This window comes from Molothrus aeneus, chromosome 23 (genome assembly GCF_037042795.1).
Source record: "Molothrus aeneus isolate 106 chromosome 23, BPBGC_Maene_1.0, whole genome shotgun sequence".
Taxonomy (NCBI): domain Eukaryota; kingdom Metazoa; phylum Chordata; class Aves; order Passeriformes; family Icteridae; genus Molothrus; species Molothrus aeneus.
The window spans coordinates 1,733,392-1,746,890 of NC_089668.1; the positions used below are offsets into that span (position 1 = coordinate 1,733,392).

General features: G+C 65.1%; 2 protein-coding genes across 2 annotated transcripts; one reads left to right on the top strand and one right to left on the bottom strand.

The window, feature by feature from the left end:
* Window positions 1-726: 726 nt before the first annotated feature.
* Window positions 727-2,852, top strand: TMEM54 (transmembrane protein 54). Its single transcript, XM_066565007.1, has 6 exons — window positions 727-739; window positions 1,252-1,445; window positions 2,027-2,086; window positions 2,220-2,408; window positions 2,484-2,618; window positions 2,760-2,852. Exons 1-6 carry the CDS (start codon window positions 727-729, stop codon window positions 2,850-2,852), a joined length of 684 nt encoding a protein of 227 aa, XP_066421104.1.
* Window positions 2,853-3,500: 648 nt separating this feature from the next.
* Window positions 3,501-4,851, bottom strand: HPCA (hippocalcin). Its single transcript, XM_066564840.1, has 3 exons — window positions 4,428-4,851; window positions 3,804-3,909; window positions 3,501-3,612 (listed from the first exon to the last, which is right to left on the bottom strand). The coding sequence occupies exons 1-3, from the start codon at window positions 4,803-4,805 to the stop codon at window positions 3,515-3,517; spliced, it is 582 nt and encodes a 193-aa protein (XP_066420937.1). The 5' UTR covers window positions 4,806-4,851; the 3' UTR covers window positions 3,501-3,514.
* Between the last annotated feature and the right edge of the window lie 8,648 nt (window positions 4,852-13,499).

The window sequence follows — 13,499 nt, forward strand, 5'->3', positions numbered from 1 at the left end:
GTGGGAGCTGAGGATGCTGAGAGCAGTGGCCCAGGTGGGACGTTGGGGACAATGCTTTCCCCAGAGCAGCCCCAGGAACCAGAGTTGTCCCTGGAATTAAATTGTTGGACCCCACGGGCCCTCCCACAGCCACCCCTGCAAGGCCCTGTCCCCATCCCAGTGCCTGGGATTTCCCTGGAAGCTCCCTGAGGGCAATGGCCACCAAAGCAGCTCCTCTGAGTCACCTTTGGCCAAGTCACCACCGCCCTGGCCCCTCTGCTTTGCCCTGGCCCTGCAGGGCAGTCCCTGGCACTGCTGCCCTGTGGCCTGGCAGTGTCCCAGCCCCAGGGCTGCCCCTTCCCAGACCCTCAGCTGTGGCCTGGGACCTGCCTGGCTGCTCCCAGCCTGCTGCCATGGCTTCGGGGGGTGCTGGGGGCGTGGGGAGGGGGTGAGGAAGCGCGGAATGGTGAAATGGCACAGCATGGCACGGCACGGCATGGCAGGGCATGTCACGGCACGGCTGCTGGCCCGGCAGCAAGGGGAGGGCAGGGGTGGGACACGCAGGAAAAGGTGGAGTTATCCCTTTGTCCCGGGGAGCTGGTCTGACAGGAATTGGAGCAGCAGGAGGGTGGCTCCGGGTGGCCCCGGTGTCCCGGTCCTGCCCCGTGCCAGACCCGATGGATCCGGAGGCTGAGGGCAGGGCAGGGCACCGGAGGGCTCTGAGGGGCTGATCCCGGCCCGGTGAGGATGTGCCGAGTGGGTGAGTCCGGCTCTGGGTGGGGATCACAACAGGAGGGCTCCATCTCTGCCCTCTGCAGGGGAAACTGAGGCAGGGAGGGAGGGAGAGGAGGGCTCAGATCGCTCAGGGGAGGAGCTGGCTGAGCCCTGGTGGTGATGGCTCTGTGAGGGTGGGTTCCAGAGGGGGAGCAGCCCCACTCCTCCGAGTGCTGGCTGCCAGAACCCAGCCCTGGCGCTGCCGTTTGGGGCCAGCTGCTCTCCCAGAGCTTCCTCATCATCACCCTGAGCAGCCCCAGCTCTTCCCAGCCCCACAGGGACCTGTCCCCATGGCCACTGGCCCCACACCTTTGCTCCAGTCCCAGGAGAGCTGGCTGGACCAGTGGTCTGCATACCTGGGCTACCGGTGGCTTCCACATCACCTCATCCCTCTGCCAGCGCGGGCCACGTCCTCTGGGGCTGTCCCCAAATTCCCGTGCCAGGCAGGGACAGCTCGGTGCTGGCCACCCCACACGCCCTCCTCTCCTTTTGTCTCAGGCCACCTCGACCCCGGCAGCCACCGAACGGTGCTGATGAAAACGGGGCTCATCCTCCTCATCGTCGGGCACCTCATCTTCATCAGCGGGGCGCTGGTGCACGGCACCGTGCTGCGCTTCGTGCTCACCGCCCGCGACGCCACCTCCCTGCACTACGGGGTCACCAACAGCGCCGCTGCCATCGCTGCGCTGCTGGTACGGCCGGGAACGGCGCTGGGGACACGGGGGGACGTGGGGAGGGATGGAGGGTGGGGAGGTGGGATGCAGGATGGACACTGCTCTGTCCCCCCTTCCCCACCCGAAACAAACCTTTCCTGGGGGATCCAACCCTCCTTTCCTGGGGGATCTAACCCTCCTTTCCTAGGGATTTCAGCCCTCCTTTCCTGGGGGATCCAACCCTCCTTTCCTGGGGGATCCAAACCTCCTTCCCTGGGGGAATCCAACCCTCCTTTCCCTGGGGGGTCCAACCCTCCTTTCCTGGGGGATCCAACCCTCCTTCCCTGGGGGATCCAGCCCTCCTTCCCTGGGGGATCCAGCCCTCCTTTCCTGGGGGATCCAACCCTCCTTCCCTGGGGGATCCAGCCCTCCTTCCCTGGGGGATCCAGCCCTCCTTTCCTGGGGAGTTCAACGCTCCGGGTCTCATTGCTGGGTGAGGCTGTGGGAGGTGAAGCTCTGCCCCCCCGGATGAGATCCCAGGGACATTCCCAGCAGGGAGAGGATCTCGGTGTCCCTGGGGCAGGGGCTGCTCCTGCCTGATCCCCCGTTTTTCCCCACAGACCATCTCCTGTGGAGTCTGTGCCCTGCTGCTCTCCCGGTACCTCGGCCCCGCTGCCCTGGTAAGCACCCCCAGCCCCTCTCCCATCACCCAGGGAGCCTGCACAGCCCCCACAGCCCCTCTCTGGGGTCCCTCCTGGGCAGGGGACATCCCCCTGTCCCCGCACTGCCTCTCCTCTCCTTTCCCCCCTGCAGAAATGGGCTCTGCTGGCCCTGAGCGCCTGCAGCAGCCTCTGCTGCCTGTGCTGCCTGCTGGGGCTGCTCGTGGCCATCGGGCTGACCCTGGGCACCCAGGGCCGGGTGCTGCTGGGCCCCTGCTCCGTCGGCAGTGCCACCCTGGCCCCCGTGTCCCGCGAGTGCCCCTTCGACCCCACCCGCGTCTACGTGAGTGCCCCGGGGCTGGGGATGTGCCCGGGGTGGGGAGGATGTGCAGGGGCTGATGCTCCTCCTGTCTCCCAGAGCTCCACGCTGTCCCTCTGGGTCATCTCCCTCCTGCTGGAGGCCATGGGGATCTTCTTCAGCATCCGCTGCCTCCTGCTCACCCTGGAGCTCCTGCGCCTGGGCTGCTGCTGCCGCGGGATGCTCCGGATGAAGGTGATTTCTGATTGATGGGCTCACCCCAACCCCTCCCCTGCAGGGCTGGGGCAGACCTGGCTGTGCCCAGGGGTGACCTGTGGATCCAAGGCTTCCACCCACCCCTCTGCTCCCACTCTCATCCTTCTCTCTGGCTTCCAGGTCTCCCTGCAGGAAGCCCCTGTGGAGAGCCCCGGCCCTGGACAGTGCCTGGCCTTGCTGAGACTGGACAGTGGAGAAATTGCCCGGCTCTGAGGGATAAATGACCCTGTGGATGTGTCCTGGCTGTTCCTGCCGCATTCCAGCACCAGCACAGCCCCAGGACAGGACTCAGCTGCCTCCCAGGATGTGTGGACACATCCCCTGGAACAGGAGCCCATCCCGTGGCCTGGGGCTGCAGGGAGGGATGGAACTGGGCTGGATCCAGAGCCCGCAGGGCTGAACTTTCCCCAGGGGCTCCGTGTCCCCTTTCCCAGCACGGACTGCACTGACACAAACTTTATTCTGCAGGTATTAAAGCCCAGAAGTCTGGCTCAGCCCCTCTGCAGCCCACCCTGTGGGGAAGGGGCTGAACCAGCCCTGCCCATGGTGGGGTCTCCATGTGGGGCTGGGTGCTGGGGACCCCCAGCCACGGGGGCTTTGTCCCCACACCTGTCCCACCAGGCTGGGCTGTCCCTGCTCCCAGCCCCGGTGCTGGGGGCTCTGTCCTCACTCAGGGCACACCCTGCCTCCACCCTCCCACCAGTGAAACCAGTGCAGGACCCCCAGGGATGGGGACTGACCCCCAGGCCCCCTCACCCCAATACCAGCCAGGCTCCATCTCTCATCCCACAGGGGCTGCGGGGGCACAGCGGGGACTGGGCGAGGGACAGCGACCATCAGCAGGGTGGGGGGTGGCAGGGGGGGCTCTGGGGGGCTCAGAACTGCATGGCCCCGCTGGGGTCGCACTGCAGCAGGCGCACGATGGACGGGTCGCTCTTGGCCCCTCTGATGAACTCCTCCAGCGAGAGCTTCCCTGTGGGGAAGGGGACACAGCTCAGGCACCTCCCGGCACCAGAGACCACCCAGAGCAGCCCACGGACCCCTCCCCACCCGCGGGGAGCACCCAGCACCCCTCGGACATGAGCCATTTAATCAGCTCCTCCTGATAGCCCTGGATTTAGCCATGAGACCTTTCCCTAATCCCCTGCAGCTCCTCTCATTTACCATCGTTATTAGTGTCCATCTGTCGGAAGATTTTGTCCGTCCTTTTCTCCGGGGTGGATTCGTCTTCAGGCATGTTCATGACAGAGGAGACCATTTTGTAGATGGCCTGGGGGAAGGACAGGGGGTCAGGGTGGGGTCCTGGCTTTGCCCACCTGGGACAGAGAAAGAGCTCTGGGCTTTGTTTTCCTGGGCGTGGGGCTGGTGTTTATCACCCTTCCCATGGGATCAGGGCTTCAGCTCCCAGGAGCTGCTCCTGCAGGCAGGATTTGGCCACTGGGATGTCCCTGAGAATCACCAGGTTGGGATCAGGGCAAGGAGAGCATCTCCTGCCCGTTTGCCAACACCGCCAGGCGTGCAGGGGGACGAGTGCCCGCCCTGGAAGCAGGGGAGAGCCCCGGGATGAGGTGACAAAGGGACATCCAGGCAGGGAAGGACTCGGGATGCTCCAGGATAAAACAACCCCTGCACCCACAGCTGCAAGGCAGCAACAGCTTCATCCCTGCCGCTGCAAAACCCTGCCCGGGGCGTTCCGCGGGGAGAAATCCCCAACCCAGCCGCCCTCCGGGAGCCGCGGCGGGGCAGGGCAGGGCAGGGCAGGGCAGGGCGGGACAGCCCGGCCGGTACCTGCACGATCTCCAGCATCTCCTCCCGGCTGATGTAGCCGTTGCCGTCCAGGTCGTACATGCTGAAGGCCCACATGAGCTTCTGCTCGAGCTTGCCGCGGGAGGTGACGCTCAGGGCGATGATGAACTCCCTGAAGTCGATGGTGCCGTCGCCGTTGGTGTCGAAGGTGCGGAAAACGTGCTCGGCGAACTTGGAGGCGTCGCCGTAGGGGAAGAAGTTGGCGTAGATCTTCTTGAACTCCTCCACGTCCAGCATGCCCGAGGGACAGTCCTTCAGGAACCCCTTGTACCAGCCCTGCAGCTCCAGGTCGGAGAACTCCGTGTTTTCCCGCAGGTCCTGGAGCATCTCCGGGCGGAGTTTGCTGTTCTGCTTCCCCATCGCGTTGGGACAGGGGACAGCGCTGCGGGGACAGGGGCCTGGCCGGGCTCGGGGGGTCCCTGTGCGCTACAGGAGGGGACAGGGACGGGGCAGAGCTCGCTGGCAGCCCCCGGACACCCGGCCGGACGCCGATGCTGCCGCCTCCATCCCCGCCGGCCGCTCTGAGCGCTCGGGGCCGGCCCCGGGGAGCTCCAGGCAGCGCCAGCCCCCTCCTGTTTGCGTAATTATCCCTTAGAGCTCATTTGCATAATAGATAGGTGATATATAGGTGGGATCAGGCGGCGCCCGAGGAGGGACAGAGCCGTGCCTGCGGTTCTGGGTCCGGCCCAGCTTTGGGATGGCCGGATCTGGGTCAGATCCCTCGGAGCTGGGTTATTTTCAGCTCCTCCGCTCTCTCCGTTAATATTTGGCGCCTCCGGCGGGCTCTGGAGCCCCAGGAAGGGCTGGGGGTGGCTGGGACCTGCTCGGGGCTCTGTGTCCCCAGCCCGGATCAGCTCACAGGGACCGTGTCCAGCACCCACCCTGGGGACTCCGTGGTGACCCTGACCCGCTGCCACCATCCAGGGGTGCCCGGGGTGCAGTGGAGGCTTCAGTGCCGAGAGCTGCCCTATCCAGAGGAGGGAGAGACCCCAGCACCCCCAAATTCCCCAAAAATTCCTTCGGGTCTCGGGGCAAACCGGACTCCCAGGAGGAGCAGCCAGGACCCCCCAGTTATGGGGGGCTGGGACCCCACAGGGTCTCTCCATTCCCCCCCCCACGGCTCCAGCAGCCTGAGGAGGGGTCTGCGTGTCCCCCCCCCACTCAGGGGTCCCCGGTTTTGTCCCCCCGGGGCTGCCACGACCCCCACCCCCAATGCCCGGGGTCTGTGACCCCTCCCCGCAGCCTGGGGGAGCCGAGGGGCAGGGGGGCACCGGCACAGGGGGCACCACCGGCAGCATCACTGGGAATACTGGGAGCACTGGGAACACTGGGAACACTGGGAACACTGGATGGTTTTCAGGCACTGGGAACAGTGAGGACGCTGGGAGGTTTTTGGGCACTGAGAACACTGGGAATACTGGGAGCACTGGGAACACCGGGAGGTTTTCAGGCACTGGGAGCACTGTGAGAACTGGAAGGTCTTGGGGAATGGGAAGGCTCAGAGCACTGGGAGCACTGGGAAGGAGCACTGGGAGCACTGGGAAGGAGCACTGGGAGCACTGGAAGGTCTTTGGGCACTGGGAACACTGAGAAATCTTGGGGGACTGGGAGCACTGGGAGAACTGGGAGGGCACTGGGAACACTGGGACACGCTGTCTCCACTGGCCCCAGAAGGTGCCAGGCCAGGCTTTTTGGGACTAGAAAGGGACATTTTTGGACTAGAAAGGGACATTTTGGGCTGGCTGTCCCCAGGACTCGGGTGAGAGCAGCAAAGCATCCCCAGTGAGTCCAGCAAGGAGCAAAGTGGCTTTGGGAGCCAGGGAAAGGGCTGCAGTGGGGACAGATGCTGCCCATGAGGAGCTGCCACTCCCAGCTGGGTTCCCAGGAGCAGCTCCCTCCTCTGCAGAGCCCTGGGCAGCAGATGGCAGGGGCAGATGGGAGCAGGAGCCACTCTCCTTGGAATTACACAAACAAAAATGCATCAAGGGATTAAAGCCAGGGCCCCATGGGGGAGCAGGGATGTGCTGGGGTGGCTGCTCCACCATGGGGAGCTGGGGGGAAGGAGCCAACACGGGGTTAATTCACCCCAAAATCTCCTGGGCATTAAAAAACTGTGGCTGACCCTCCCAGCCCTCGGGTTTTGGTTGCGGCACTGGGTGAGTTTCCAACCCAAACCAGGCCATGGTCAGTGAGGCTGAGGGGCTTTGGGCACCTCCTGGCACCTCCAGGCCTCAAAGCCAGGGCAGGAGACAGGGAGCAGTCCTGGCACAGCACCCAAACCCCTGAGGTCTGCTATGGAACACCAGTGAGCAGCTCTGGACCAAGGAGAGATGGAGAACAGGAGCAGCCCAGGCCCTGAGGAGCACAGGGACCTGACACAGCACAGGAATGAAAAATTCCCACTCAGGAACCTGGGAACCCTCCCTGAGCTCCAGGTTTGGGCACTGGGAACCCTCCCTGAGCTCCAGGTTTGGGCACTGGGAACTCTCCCTGAGCTCCAGGTGGGGGATTTGGGCAGTGGGAACTCTCCCTGTGCTCCAGGTTTGGGGTTTGGGCACTGGGAACTCTCCCCGTGCTCCAGGTGGGGGATTTGGGCACTGGGAACCCTCCCTGAGCTCCAGGCAGGGATTTAGGCACTGGGAACTCTCCCTGAGCTCCAGGTTTGGGGTTTGGGCACTGGGATCCAGCCCTGAGCTCCAGGCAGGGGTTTGGGCACTGGGATCCAGCCCAGTGCAGCATTTTGGGAACGGGATTGTGCTGGGAACACAGGAACAGGGGAGGGGAGGTGCTGCAGTGGTGATTTCTGCTCTCCTGTCATAGAAAGAGATTTGGGGAGGGGGTGGGATGGGGTGTGAGCAGAAAGGTGAGGAGAAGGGAGATGTTTGTGACATCCTGGGGGGCTGGAGCTGAGCACCCCACAGGCAGCAGTGCCAGGGCTGGCTGGGGGAGAGTGGGGCCCCCAAGGTGGGGGTGCCAGCCCCCCTCTGATAATCTTCATATCTATTTTAATCCCCCTGGGCATGAGTGGCAGAGGCACAAGTGACGCAGGCTGATTTGCAAACATCCCATTTCCGACTCCAACCCGACCCTAAACCCAAATAATCCCCGAGCTGGAAGGGATTGCAGGAGGGACAGGGAGGATAATGCCCAGGAGGGGGGCACAGAAGGGGACACCAACCCCCAGGGATTTATGGGGTCCCTGGCACGGGGGGCGGCTCATCCTGCCTGGCTCCCACCCCCTCCACCCCAAAATTTTGTGGGTTTCTGGCTGGAGCCCCCTCAGCCCCCCCTGCACCGGGATGGGCAGCAGCTCGTGGTGCCCTGGGGGTGCCAGGGCTGGTCCTGCTGGCCCGGAGGTGCCGCCAGGAGAGGCTGAAACAGCCACAGGTGCCACGGTGGCATTGTCCCCATTGTCCCAAAGCTGCTGGGGACACACTGGGGCGCTGCCCGTGCCTGCCCGGCGTTTTCCTCTTGGTTTTTCCTCCTCCTTGCAGGGATTTCGGTGGGAATTTCCTGCGTTGCCATGGCAGCCGTGAAGCCCCCGAGGCTTCGCTGCGGCAGAGCTGGGTGGGGCTGCAGGGAGGGGACACGGCGGGAAGGGACATCCCGGGAAGGGACACCTCGGGAAGGGGACACCTCGGGAAGGGGACACCTCGGGAAGGGGACCCCGGGAAGGGGACCCCGCGGTGTCCCCGTGCCCCAGGACGGGGTTCAGGGCTCCCACACAGCTCTGTGTGCCCAGGGCAGTGCGTGGTGGCCTCGGCCCGGCCCTGGCTGTGGTCCCCAAGCTGATGGGGCTCGGTGATGCTCAGGGTGCTCAGAGCTCGGGGATTTGGGGTCCAGCATCATCCTCACCGCCCTCATCACCCCCCAGTGCCCACGGGAGAGTCCTCGTGGGTGCCCACAGGGCCTGGGTGGCACTGAAGGAGCCCGGGTGTGTCCAGGGGCGTTTGGTGCTCAGCACACGACAGACACCGTCCCTAAAACCTTCTGGGGTACTGGGACAAACCGGGATGGGGCACAGCAGGAGGGGCTCAGCCCCTCGTTGTATCAGTGAGCACAACCAGGGTGCCCCAAATACCCCACAGACCCCTCCCCACGGGCCCACGCTGTCCCAGGAGCGTGTCCCTGTCCCCAGGGCCTGGCCCTGTCCTGTGACACACGGGGAAGGTAAGCGGGGCAGGGTGGGGCAGGGGCTGCGGGAAGAGCCGGGGATTAAGAGCAAATACCGAGATAATGAGGATCTTTGGGAAAAAGCCCATTTGTATAATTTAAACCTCTAATAGGCTTCCTGGAATACAAAGCCCTTTGTGATGCCCCATCTCATCGGGATCAGGAGCCACTCTCTCGCTAAACCTGGACGTTTCATAACATTTCATAACGGAGCGGCTCCATCCCGTGTCCCCGTGTCCCCCGTGTTCCTGTGTCCTTGTGTCCCCCATATCACCATGTTCCTATGTCCCCATTTCCCCGCGTCCCCTGTATCCCCATGTCCCCCATGTCCTCATGTCTCTGTGTACCCCGTGTCCCCATCTCTGTGTCCCTCTGTGTCCCTGTGTCTCTCTGTCCCCATGACCCTGTGTCCCCATGTCTCCATGCCCCCTGTGTCCCCATATCCCCCATGTCCCCCATGTCCCTGTATCCCCATGTCCCCGTGCCCTTGTGTCCCCATATCCCCATGTCCCCATGTCCCCCGTGTCCCCCATGTTCCCGTGTCCCCTGTATCCCTGTGTCCCCATGTCCCCATATCTCCCATGTCCCCATGTCCCTGTGTCCCCATATTCCCATGTCCCCCTGTCCCCATATCCCCCATGTCCCCATGTCCCCTGTATCCCCATGTCCCCGTGTCCCCATGTCCCCATGCCCCCTGTATCCCCATGTCCCCTGTATCCCCATGTCCCCCATGTCCCCGTGTCCCCATGTCCCCTGTATCCCCATGTCCCCCATGTCCCCGTGTCCCCTGTATCCCCATGTCCCCGTGTCCCCATGTCCCCATGCCCCCTGTATCCCCATGTCCCCTGTATCCCCATGTCCCCCATGTCCCCGTGTCCCCATGTCCCCTGTATCCCCATGTCCCCCATGTCCCCGTGTCCCCATGTCCCCGTGTCCCCATGGTGCCACCCTGCAGCACGTCCCACTCCTCTCTCCCTGCCAGCCAAGGTCGGGGCTCCTGGGGACACTGTGTGGCACCTGGCCACGTGCCCTCAGTGTCACTGCTGTGCCCGGCGTTTTGGGGCACTTTGGGCACAGTCCTGTCCCTGTCCCCAGTTCCCCCAGTTTGGGCCCTGCTGGGGGGTCAGGCCATGCCCGGGGCTGCCTGGGGGCTGCAGCTCGTCCCTGTGTGTCCCACCCTGGGGACTGAGGGTGCGGAGGTGGCACTGCCACCCTGGCAAGGGCACGGTCCCATCGCGCAGGAATGGGCGACACTGGGAGGGCTCTGCACCCAGACTTGTCCCTTGTCCCCCCGCCAAAAGGAACGCAGGGGTTAAACGCCACCGCCAGCGCCACCACCAGCGCCACCGCTGTCCCCAGCGCAGCGGCCACGCGCGGGCCCCGGGCTCCCTCTCGTGGCTTCTCGTCCCTTCCCATGGGGTGACCGAGGGAGCCCCGGGGACGCGGCGGGGCAGCGGCAGCCGGGACAGCGGGGCCGGGGGGCTCGGCCGGGGGTCCCCGAGCCGGGGGGCTCCGAGCGGGGACACCCCTGTGCCCTCCTGTCCCCTCCTGTGCCCTCCTGTGCCCTCCTGTGCCCTCCTGTGCCCTCCTGTGCCCTCCTGTCCGCAGCCCCTGCGGCGGAACCCGCGGGACACAGCGGGGCCGGGGTGCGGATCCCGTGCCGGGGGTGCCGGGGGATGTTGGGGGGTCCCGGCTGTGCCCCCCATCCCCTCCCTGCGCCCCGCGGGGCCGGAGCCGGCGCGGTGTCGGCAGATGGCAGCAGCGGCTTTCGGCAGCGCCGGCATGCGGGGGCTGCCCGCGCTGCCCGCACCTCCTGAGGCCCCCGAACCCCCTGAACCCCCTAAACCCCCTGAAACCCCTGTATCCTGCACCTTCAGAGCCCCCCGAACTCCCTGAACCCCCTGAAACCCCTTTATCCCGCACCTCCTGAGGCCCCCGAACCCCCTAAACCCCCTGAACCCCCCATATCCTGCACCTCCTGAACTCCCTGAACCCCCTGAACCCCCTGAACCCTCTGTATCCTGCACCTCCTGAGCCCCCTGAACGCCCTGCACCCCCTGAAACCCCTGCACCTCCTGAACCCTCTGTATCCTGCACCTCCTGAACCCCCTGAGCCCCCTTTATCCTGCACCCCCTGAACCCCCTGAACCTCCTGCACCTCCTGTACCCCTCATTCCCTGCACCTCCTGTACCCCCTGAACCCCGCACTTTCTGCACTTCCTGAACCCCCTGAACCCCCTGTACCCCCGGTACCCCGCACCCCCCGCACCCCCCGCTTCTTCTGAACCCCCTGCCCCCACCCCAGTGCACCCCTCTGTGCCACCACATCCCCCCAGAGCTGGGACTGTCCCTTTTGGGGGACACTCACCCCCATTTCCCCCGTGGCCTGCACGGAAAGCCCCTCCCAAGGGCCACGACACCGATTTAGGGACAATTTTTTGGTGTCACCGGGCTGCGGGCTCGGTGCTCGGCCCCAGCAGAGCCCGGCGCGGTGAGGAGGGCTGGCTGTGAGGGGTGGGACAGCTGGCGGCTCCCAGGTGTCCGTCTGGAGCGTCTGCGGAGCCTGAGTGCGTAATTAGAGCTGCGACTTAATTGGCAGACGGGGGGACGCGTGACGGGCGTCGTGTGACTTGAATAGTGATGGGCTGGGGAGGTGACGGAGGCTCAGAGGGAGCCCAGAGGGACCAGGACGCCCCGAAAAGCTTTGGCAGGTGGTGGGAAAGGAGAGGGGACAGGGAAAGGACAAACACAGCGTGGGCTGTCCCGGGGAACCCGGGGCCTGAGCCCCCAGAGGGGACATGAGCGCGGTGGTGACATCCCAGGGCAGCGGCTGGGCGTGGCAGATGTCGTGGGGATGGAATAGAGCGATGTTCCTCCGTTATTTGGAAAGGGGGAAAGGAAAAAGCCAAGGCGTTGTGGTGCTAGCTGTGTTCAGCCTCTGGAAAAATACCAGGACACATCCAAAACCCTCCTGTGGGAGCCTGGGAGGCAGTGGGATGACAGGGACCAGCCTTGTCACATCTGCCAGGAGCCACTGGGGCAAAACACTCCCTGTCCCACGTGTGGGGCTCAGCCTTGGCCCAGGATGGGGTCCAGGCAGGCAGGGAATCCTCGAGTTTCTGTGCCAATCCCTGCATCTCACTGCTGGGGGACCTGGAATTCCCTCTGCGGAACGGGGAAGCTGCTGCTGCTGCTGCTGCTGCTGGCACCTCAGCTTTGCCTTCCTGGAGCTGTTCTGGCATCACTGGTAGCAGAACTCAGGGTTGTGGTGCTGCTGCAGGTGTGCAGCCCATGGAGGAGGCACCACCAGCAGCCTGAGCCCGGCAGCGTCTCCTGCCCAGCCTCGTGTTCTGGGGAAGGAAGGCCCAGGGGACGCAGCAGCCTGGCCTGGAGCCACCTCCCTGCATGGCTGTGCCCAAATCCTGCTCCTTCCAGCCCAGTAATCCCTGCATGGCTGTGCCCAAATCCTGCTCCTTCCAGCCCCAGGACAGTGCCCAAATCCTGCTCCTTCCAGCCCCAGGACAGTGCCCAAATCCTGCTCCTTCCAGCCCAGGCTGGATTTGGGGTCCCCCAAGCTCAGTTCAGGCAGTTCCAGCGAAGGGCTGAACCCCACCCTGTCCATCCTGGGGCTCCTGCTCCTCCCCTGCACCTTCTCCAGCGCTGAATTGATGAAATTTTAAATCTGCTGCCAGGCAGGGATGAAAGGGAGGCACCACAGGCACTTCCCTGGATGCAGCAGGGGCTGAGGCACAGACACCGTGCTGGAATCGTCATCACCCAGGCTGGGGAAAGAGCTGGAGTGGCACAGCTTTGGCAGGACAGGGCTGTCCCCTGGCTGTCCCCTGGCTCTGGCAGAGGATTTTGGCTCTCCCTTGTCCAGGAAGGATCTTTGGGGACTCCTCAGCTGGGGCGGGGGGCTCTCACTGTGTCCGTGCATGGCCAGAGGGAGGGTGGCAAGGGGAGGGTGGCAAGGGGAGGGTGGCAGGGGCTGCCAGAGCCCCCCCACTCCTGTTTCACCCCCCTCTCCATCCAGAGCAGGGAAAAACCACCAGGCCATAAACCAAACCATAGGGACCAGGATTGCCAAAAATATGGGACACCAGTGATGCTCCTGGGAGTCCCCAGCACACGCGGGCAGGTGGCAGATGGACACCTGGGACAGACAGACAGACAGTGAGGGACACACAGCCAGCACTGCCCACCCTCAGCACGGGTGGGTGCCCCATTCAGGGCTGTCCCTGGGTTCTGGAAGGTGCCACCCGTGCCCGGAGCCACCCAGGGCCAGAACACCCCATTGCTGGTCGGGGGGGTCACAGCAGGGCCCCCCTCCAGTGTCGCAGGATTTGGCAGCTGAGCTGGGACTTGGATTCTGTTCCCATCGCCAGCATCAATCAGAGGGTGCCGCTGAATTGCCCTGGAGGCACGGCTGATTGCAGAGGCTCCTCGGATCCTCTTCCCCCGGAACCCAGCGCCCGCTGCCCCGCAGGGCTGTGTGAGACCCCGGGGGTGCCAGGTCCCCTCCGCTGTGCCCCCAGGGCTGCTCCCGGCCGGGATGGGACCCCCGGTGTCCGAGGGGACGGGGAAACGGCTGTGCCGGGACCCCGGCGGGGGCGGGACGGGGAAACTGAGGCAGCGAGCGGGGCCGTGCTGGGCGGGGGGCCCGAGCCGCCCCCGTCCCGCCGCCCCCGGGGCCGGGGGAGGGACCGGAGCGGGGCTGCCCGGCGCTGCAGCGGGCGGAGCCGGGGCTCGGCGGGGCCGCCTCCCGGTCGAGCCCAGCCGTACCGAACCGTACCGACCCGTACCGTGCCGTACCGAACCGAGCCAAGCCGAGGCGAGCCGGGCGGAGCGGAGCCCAGCCGAGCCGAACCGCGCCGCACCGGG

Bases quoted from the DNA above. Each gene is read 5' to 3' on its own strand.
- TMEM54 (XM_066565007.1), top strand. The intron at 2,087-2,219 runs GTAAGCACCCCC...TCCCCCCTGCAG, and splicing joins ACCTCGGCCCCGCTGCCCTG to AAATGGGCTCTGCTGGCCCT. The intron at 2,619-2,759 runs GTGATTTCTGAT...TCTGGCTTCCAG, and splicing joins GCGGGATGCTCCGGATGAAG to GTCTCCCTGCAGGAAGCCCC.
- HPCA (XM_066564840.1), bottom strand. From the start codon at position 4,805: ATGGGGAAGCAGAACAGCAAACTCCGCCCGGAGATGCTCCAGGACCTG. The intron at 3,910-4,427 runs GTACCGGCCGGG...TCCTTCCCCCAG, and splicing joins AGATGCTGGAGATCGTGCAG to GCCATCTACAAAATGGTCTC. The intron at 3,613-3,803 runs GTAAATGAGAGG...CCTTCCCCACAG, and splicing joins GATGGACACTAATAACGATG to GGAAGCTCTCGCTGGAGGAG.